The sequence below is a fragment of the Lathyrus oleraceus genome, chromosome 5 (assembly GCF_024323335.1).
Source record: "Lathyrus oleraceus cultivar Zhongwan6 chromosome 5, CAAS_Psat_ZW6_1.0, whole genome shotgun sequence".
Lineage (NCBI taxonomy): Eukaryota > Viridiplantae > Streptophyta > Magnoliopsida > Fabales > Fabaceae > Lathyrus > Lathyrus oleraceus.
Window position 1 is genome coordinate 283,000,485 of NC_066583.1, and position 9,172 is coordinate 283,009,656.

The window sequence follows — 9,172 nt, forward strand, 5'->3', positions numbered from 1 at the left end:
ATGATAAGCAAAACTTAACTTCAGCTTAGTACCCATGGCTTCCTACAAACTCCCGCATAACCTCTATGTGAATCTCAGATCTCTATCAGAAATAATACTCGAATGAATACCATGCAAGTTAACAACCTTCTCAATATACACTTCAGCCAACTTTTGCAATGAATAACCGATCTTAATAAGAATGAAATGAGCCGATTTAGTCAATCTATCCACTATAACCCAAATTGAATCATTCCCTTTAGAATTATTAGGCAAACTCATCATAAAATCTATGGAAATACTCTCCCACTTCTATTCAGGAATATCCAATGGTTGAATCAAACATAACAATTTCTAATGTTCAATCTTTGACTTCTGGAAAGTCAAACACGCATAAACGAACTTGGATATATACTTCTTCATTCCGGGACACTTAAACATTTTCTTCAAGTCTTGATACATTTTAGTAGCATCATGATGAATACTCAGACTACTTCTTTGACTTTATTCAAGAGTACTCTTCTTAAGTTCTGGCACATCAAGTACACAAACTCTGTCACGAAAACACATAACATCATTCTCATATATTTTGAAATCACCTCCTTTACCTTGATTGATTAACACTAGCTGGCCAATCAATCCTAAATCCGATTTATGACCTTCTTTGATTTCTTTGAGAATACCAATATTCAACTTCAACATGCCCAACTTCACACTGTTAGGAGTCATTTCATGTACAAAAATGATATCTCTGAGCTGCTTAATCAACTCCAATTCTCGAACCATAAGCATCGACATATGCAAAGACTTCATACTCAAAGCATCTGCTACAACATTTTCTTTACTATGATGATAACTCAAACTAAAATCACAATCCTACGGGAATTCAAGCCACCTCCCATGCCTCATGTTCAATTATTTCTGATCTAACTGATACTTCAAACTCTCGTGATCTCTGAACACTTCAAATCTAGAGCCATACAAATAATGTCTCCAAACCTTAAGCACAAAAACCATTTTTGCCAACTCTAGATCATGCGTGGGATAATTCCTCTCATGAATTTTAAGTTGTCTCGAAGCATGAGCCACAACCTGACCATTTTGCATCAGCACACCACCCAGAACCATCTTCGAAGCATCACAATACACAACAAAGGATTCACTAAGACTTGGGAAAATCAAAATTGGAGCATACGTCGACTTCCTCTTGAGTTCCTAAAAACTCTTATCACATTGCACATCACAAACATAAGGTTGACCCTTTCAAGTCATTTGAGTTAAAGGTAACACCAACTTCGAAAAGCCTTCATTAAACCTTTGGTAGTAACCATCCAAACCCATAAAACTTCTGATCTCAGTAACAGACTTTGGCGTTTCACATTGCAACACTACACCGACCTTCGACGGATCAACAACAATACCACCACTAGAAATTACATGCCCGAGAAAACTCACCTCTCGTAACCAGAACTCACACTTGGATAACATTGCATATAACTTCTTTTCTTTCAAGATCCGCAACAGAACTTCCAAATGCTCCACATGCTCTTCATCAAACTTAGAATGTATCAAAATATCACTGTTAAACACAACCATAGATTGATCTATATAAGGATGGAAACTCCTATTCATATATTCCATAAACACACCAGTCGCATTAGACACACCAAAAGGAATCACATAATACTCATAGTGACCATATCTTGTTCTGAATGCAATCTTCATAATATCTTATGGTTTCACTTGAATCCAATAATAACCTAACCACAAATTAGTCTTACTGAATATGCAAGCACCAACCAACGAATCCATCAGATCGTCAATTCTCGGAAGAGGATACTTGTTTTTAATAGTCACTTTATTTAGTTATCGATAATCAACACATAACCTCATGCTACTATCTTTCTTCTTGACTAACAACACCGACTCTCCCCATGGTGAAACACTCGGTTGAACAAATGTTTTCTCAAGCAGATCCTATCATTGTTTCTTCATCTCACCGAGCTCTAAAGTAGACATCCCATACGATGTAATCGACACAAGTCTTGTACCAGGTACTAATTCTATAGCAAACTCAACTTCGTGTTCTGACCACAAATCTCTAATGTCATTTGGGAACACTTTAGGAAACTCACACACAACAGGTAAGTCCGTAATTATTCTCTCACTTCCCCCTCTCAAAGGAGAGAACACCACGAATACTCGAGCTCTCTCTCTCTCTCTCTCTCTCTCTCTCTCTCAAGGACATCTCTTCCTGTCTCATGGTCATGAAACTATACTTTGTACTCTCCTAGGATTAAAGAAACTTCACTAATTTATCGAATTAATTGATGTGAATATGGTTGAACTCCAACCAATTCATTCAGAGAATAACATCGAGTTAACTTAGAGGGAAAAAAACTAACTCAATCCCAAAACATCTCCCGTAAATTGTCAAAGGACAACTCAAACATATCAATAAAGTAGTCACTGAACCATTAGATGAGGTATCAATGGCCATGCTACCATTCATAGTAGACACTTCTAAATTCAATCTTTTCATACACTCAGTAGATATAAACGAATGTGGTACACCCATATCAATAATAGTAATTAATAGAATAATATTAATAAAGAACGTACCTCGAATCGAGTTATCAAATGCAGTAGCCCCTGCTCTAGACAAAGCAAAAAATTTTCCTTCAAACAGAGCCTTCTTTGGTTTCTGGCACTAAGTAGTAATGTGATCCTGCTCTCCACAATTATAGCAAGTCAAAGTACCACACTTACATTCAGCAGCTCAATGACCTGGCTTCCCACACTTGAAGCAATCTACAGTTATGCTTTTGCACTAAAAAATGTGGTTCCCAAACTCTCCACATTTGAAACATCTCACTGATGCAAGAGTCCCTCCCCCACTTCTCTATTTTCCACTTGTGGATTTCTGCTTAGCGTATTACTTTCCCTTATCAGCTGAATTCCCATAAGTTTTCCCACAATTCTAATCCTTCCCTTTCTTCTCACTAAGACTTTTATAGTGAGCAAACCGAACTCTGCTATTCTCATTGTATATTGTGCACTTATTTACTAGTATAGAAAACCGGTGAATCTCTTGATACCCAATACCTTGCTTGATCTCGAGACGTAAGCCACTTTCGAACTTGATAAACTTTGACCCTTCAGCTGTCACACTTTTATAGCATGGACAAATTTCATCAACTTTTCGAACTTAGCAGCATACTCAGTAACTATCAAATTCCCTTGTTTCAGCGTCAGGAACTCAATCTTTTTCTTACTGGGTACATCCTCTGGAAAGTACTTCTCTAGAAAGTTAATTCTGAACACAACCTGAATAGCCCCAATACCTTTATCTTCCATTCTCTGACGCACGTTATCCCAATAGTCTTCGACCTCATATGTTAGCATATGAGTACCAAACAACACTTCCTGGTCTTCAGTGCAAGCCATCACTCAAAAAATCTTCTCAATCTATATGATCCATGTCCGAGCACCTTCTGGATCATACCTACACTTGAAGGTTGGCTGATTGTTCAACTGAAACTTCCCCAATCCACGAAACTCATCACCTGCACCTTGCTGATCCTACTGGGCCTGCAACGCCTTGGCCATCGCCTAAAAAACATTAACAATAACTTGATTGTTTCTTCCTCCAACCATATTTCTACACACTAGTAAACATCTATTAAAAGAAACACGCATCGACAATGTTAACACACTTGTTGCATAATAAGGAACAAACAACATGACAAAAACATGGCTGAATGTAGTGACATGCTCTGATACCACAAATGTAACACGTTAAATCCTAAAACTTATATAAACATAATTACTCAACAATTTAAGGTGTCACTTTGACAACCAACCAACATAACTTTCGAAAACATTTAACAACATGCATACTTCACATTTAAATCAAAATACTCGCAACAAAATTTCAAATTAATGTTCATAAACTTCAAATATCTTAACAATTATAAATTCTAAATCAAAATATCATCATCCAATGATTAACTCAACAATAAAATAATATAAGATGCCCCGTTTCCGATGTTATAGATCTTAGCATTTAAACACTAAAAGTGATAAACGATAAATTAAATGAAGATGAGCTTCAAGGCTATCTTCCAACTCACAACAACTACTACTTCTGTTCCTGAGTATCTATACACATCGTACATCAACACATAAATAAAACAACAAAGGGGTGAGAATATGCTCAAATTTGTTAGCGGGGCAAAAGATCAGGAAGGGTAGGATAAACAATAGAAACAACAACAATCATCAACATGTAATGTATTCACACGACAATCATCAATTAAAAAATGAAAACTTGTATGCAATGTGACAACACCTCGACACTTTATGCATGTGGTACCAATCAACGACGATTCTTCATACGAACTGAGTCCCAACATCTGCACCCTGAACCCCCTCAATTGAGCTTCGGACAAGTCACTCATCCCCTCATCTGAACTCGTGACTTGCCTGTTTTACAATAACGACAACATATGATGTATGGCATCCGATAATGCAATCACAACAACACAACAATGATTGCATCCCCACATCTAATTGTAAACAATCATGCATATAAACACATCAACAATAGTTCCCACTTTGAACTACGCATCTCAATAATTATCAGCAAAGACTTACAACACTTTACATAATTATAGTTACACTTCACAACATATATTCACACATCGAATAAACATCCATATAACACTCAATCATTTCATGCATAATCATTATCAATTCAATAAAATGCACCGATTATCATCAAACAGAACACATAATCCTAAACAACAATGAACAACATGAACAACAATCATAAACAGTACATGACAATATCCATTAATCTCCAAAACAACATATTGCCACACAAATTAACTCGAAACGACTCAATTCTGCGCTGTCACCCTCGTCAGGTGATCAACAGCTCGCTCGAGGAGCCCTCGCTAGACGAGCTCTTCCCTTGCTGGGCGCACATCACACAACCCATAACACCTTACTCTGCATATCTCGCTGGGCGAAGTTCTTCATTGCTGAGTGAGTTTGCTCATACCAGAACCTAGAAAAATATGATTTCCACCATTGAATCCCTATAAAAGCTCTAATTTCACACCCAAAACACTCAAATCGACCAGAAACGAACTATACCCCAATTATAACACATAGACATGTTAATTTCTCATAGATTCACAATTAATTTCGCCAATTTATCATGAATTAAAGTCATACTCTTGAAAATTCAAACACAACTATTAACAACAATAATTTGGCAGATTTCACATGCTCCCATCATGCATCAATATGACATAATATAGTACACAAATTTCACACAACAACACCAATCAAAATAGAATATACATGTATTCATAGTCAATAATTCACACACAATCAACAATGTCAAAATAAGAGAAAATCCAGATGAGGGTGAGAATCCCTCTCTACCCTTCATCAATTACACCAACATATGAAGTAGTCCCCCCTTCCACTCTTACCTTGGATTTTCAGCATCAACTCTAAACTTTGGCTATGGTGATTCTTTTCAAACCCTTGTTCTCACTTTTTCTCACTTTGCCTCTTGCCTCTCAATATCCAAAGTGTTTTCTTGTATTGTAAAAAAATTCAACTCTTACATTTTTATTTAAACCAAAATCTAATTCCGTTCAATTGTACTGATATTTCTTTATCCCAAACTTACTCTCATATTCCTTATATTACCCTTATTTCTCTTACTAACTCTAATTTCTTTTCTTTTAATTTTTAATAATTTAATTTTCTATCAAATATCTCTTATTTTTCTACAACTATCTTATTTTTATTTTAAATCTAATTTTTTCTGTATAACATTATTGTTAATCATTCCTCTCAAATTAAATTAATTAAAATTAATCTAATTAATTTTTATTATTCTCTTAATTCTCTCCAATACCCACCAAAACACACATATTCATCAATAATTTAAATAAGAATATATAAACAAATTTAAACAATCAAATAGAACAAAATTAAATTAATTAAATAATTCAATTAGATTAATTAAATAATTCAATTAAATTTATGGTGTTACGTAACTTTAGAAATGTGAATTGTCCGATCCAAGAAATCTATCAAATATTTAGTTCTCTTTAATGAAAAATAATGGCATCAAATTTTTAGAGTATGCAAACAGGAACGGTTGGTTGCAGTATAGAAAAAGCGAAAAATCATTGTGCTAACATATTACGAATCAAATAACATAGGATATGATTTTTCCCAATGATGTAAAATGCTCATTCTTATCTCTTGTGCTTCAAATAATAACTAGTATAATTTGCCTATTTCGCAAGCAAACTTAATACATAAGGTCAAAGGATAAACTCTATACATGTCACAACTCACAAGCCAAAAAAAATATCATTATATTTAAAATCATCTTATCGGGCTTGTTCAATTCAAATAGCTAGTAAATTAAACAACACGCTGAGAAGTGCATAATCACTCATCATTATAAACAATATTTTCTAAAATTTGAATAAAGGTGCAAAGGAATCATTTCCATATGCAGGCACAGTGAAGGTATCATCTTGAATCTAATTTTAATTATTTAGCCAGCAAATAAAATAAAAAAAGTCAATCTTAGTTTAACCAGAATATTGTCCAAATCACCCTCGACCCCACCCCACCGAAAATTTGAATTTGCATCAAATTACTTGAAAAATAAAAAGCAGTATCGGCGGCAGATTCATTACTATTTAAAAGATAAAAACATTAATTGGAAAATTCAAAATAAGGGTCGTATATATGTACTATCCTATACCTAAAAATGTAATCTTGGCATAGTAAATCTTTTGCCAAACTCCAAAACGTAATAAATTCATACTTAAAAAAATAAATAAATAGACGAAGAACATAAAACTGGAGAGTGGGACCAGTCCTCCATGTACGACGGATAATGGAACACAAGATCCCTTATTAATACAAATCCAAAATTTTGATTTCAAACCAACCAGAGTAGAGTAGCCGTAAAAAATAAAAATCCCTTAATGAAAGTAAATTATTTTGTCTAAATATATATATTTTTATAATAAAAGTGAGTATAATTAAAAAAAAGAGGGTGTGGAGGGGACAAATGGCAGGTGGGTTGTGCATGCAATAATAGGGACAAATGTCTCTCCAACCACTGGGCCATTCTTCCAGTTGTTCTCATAAACTGCTCACCTTTGTATATTTATTTATTTTCACCCTCCAAAAATACCAGTACCATTATCTTTTCATATGCTAGTAATAATAATAATAATAAAAATAAATTATTATTATATTTATTTATTAGAATAAAAATAATAATTTTAAATATGGAGTTACTTAATCTAGCTTGTGAAACCTTAATAAAAGCAGATTGTCTTCAACATTCTTTCCTACAAACTCCCTACTTCCCTTCCTCACACCCACTAACTAATATCTCTCTTTCTTTCTTTCTTGGCCTCTTAACCTATCAACTTTAGATTTATATCATCTCCACAAACATCCTTAGTTTCTCCGAACTTTCACAAAAATCTCAATCTCAATGGCAAAACAACCACTCTGGTCTCCACCTGAGTTAGACGCCGCGTTCGGCTTCCCCTCCGAGTTCCCCTACGAGTTCGAAATATCTTCCCCGGCGGTGGAATCCGTAGCAGGTTCAAGTTCAACAGAGTCAACAGAGAGCAGCGACGAAGAAGAAAGCTTCTTCGCGGGGTTAACTCAACGACTCAGTCAGTCAACACTCAACGAAACCCGGAACAAACTCGCCGCGGAGCCTATCAACGCTTGGAACAAACCCCAAGCAACAGTTCATCATTCCACCAAAACTCGTGACATGGCCGGGTCGCCTCAGTCCATTCTGAGCGGAATCGGTAGCTGGTCGACTGGAAGCAACCGGTCGGGTAACGGTAGCCCGAACGGAAACTCTCGTGTTCCGTCTCCTGTAACGGCGCCGTTTACTGATCCGTGGGAAGTTATTTATGCTGCTGCAGGACAAGTTGCTAGGTTGAAAATGAACAACCTAGTGGGTCCCGCACATGTTAACTTGGTGAGCGAGCTTGTTCAAACATCAAATCTATCTTTACTTTTATTTTTCTATTTTCCATTTTTTTATTATTAAATCAAAGCAAGTGTCTAATTTATTTTATTTTATTTTTGTTTTTGTGAAGGTTCAGCCAGAAGTGAAACAGAAGCAAGAGTGCGGTTCCGTTTGGGAAACGGATCCTAATTGGTTGCTTCATCAACGACAGTTACTGATTCAGAACAGGAGGCGTGAACTAGGTTACGAAACTGGAAGATGTAACGTTCCTATGTCTTTTCAACCTCATCCTCAAAACCAACGGGTTCAACAATATACTGGATCCGGGTTTCGGGTTCCGGTTCCGGGTGGATCTTCTGTGAAAAAACCTTCTGGTGGAACCGGTGTATTTTTACCTCGTCATTATGATAATAATACTACTACCACCCCTTCAGCTTCTCACAAGAGAACTGGTAAATACTTTATTTCCTATTTTGCCCCTTTCATCTCTTTGTGTTCGATATTGTGTCTCATTATGTTTGCTGTGTTATGCTTTTGCTAGGGTGTGGACCTGTTATGCAACCGGTCAAGCCGGTTAACGGTTTGAATTTGAACATTGGGGACATGAATGTTACTGCTCAAAATCGATTCACAAATTGTTTCACCAACGATTTCGGTAAGAGGAAAATAGTTTTGTGAAAGTACTATTTGGAATTTTTTTATAGCTTTTTGAACTAATTTTTTTTGTGTTATAGATTTATTGTTGGCCAGAAGAAACGCAGTTTTGAAGCAGCAAAGATTAATTGCCCTGCGGGAAGAAGCAGCCAGCTGTGAAATTCGTCTACCGCAAGAATGGACTTATTGAGTTTTCTTCTCTAAACAAAGAATGACACATTTAATCTCCATGTTAAAGAAAGTAGCAGTAGGAACTTGTTGTTTGTGAAAGTTTTACATGATATTTTGTTTTAAATAGATAAAATTCAATGGTGTGGTAGTTAAGGTTTAGTAACAATAACAAAGTCCAGTTCTTGTGTAAGAAAGATTTTAGCTTTTGGGATATGGTTTCATCTTGTTTTAGTGAAAGAATAGTAGTGTAGGGAAGCGCATTTTAGCTAATTATATTTATTAATAATATAATAAATATTGTAATAATATATAAGTTATTCA

The 9,172-nt window shown here is 35.4% G+C and overlaps 1 protein-coding gene across 2 annotated transcripts; it reads left to right on the top strand.

The window, feature by feature from the left end:
* Positions 1-7,348: 7,348 nt before the first annotated feature.
* Positions 7,349-9,172, top strand: LOC127083908 (uncharacterized). Of its 2 annotated transcripts, none has more exons than XM_051024274.1 (4): positions 7,349-8,035; positions 8,157-8,478; positions 8,568-8,681; positions 8,761-9,172. In XM_051024274.1, exons 1-4 carry the CDS (start codon positions 7,532-7,534, stop codon positions 8,868-8,870), a joined length of 1,050 nt encoding a protein of 349 aa, XP_050880231.1. In that variant the 5' UTR covers positions 7,349-7,531; the 3' UTR covers positions 8,871-9,172. The 2 variants fall into 2 exon arrangements, with proteins under 2 accessions (XP_050880231.1, XP_050880232.1); XM_051024275.1 differs by having other exon boundaries at positions 8,163-8,478.

Coding starts and splice junctions, on each gene's coding strand:
- LOC127083908 (XM_051024274.1), top strand. CDS start 7,532: ATGGCAAAACAACCACTCTGGTCTCCACCTGAGTTAGACGCCGCGTTC. Junction 8,036..8,156: donor GTCCCGCACATGTTAACTTG/GTGAGCGAGCTT, acceptor GTTTTTGTGAAG/GTTCAGCCAGAAGTGAAACA. Junction 8,682..8,760: donor TTGTTTCACCAACGATTTCG/GTAAGAGGAAAA, acceptor TTTGTGTTATAG/ATTTATTGTTGGCCAGAAGA.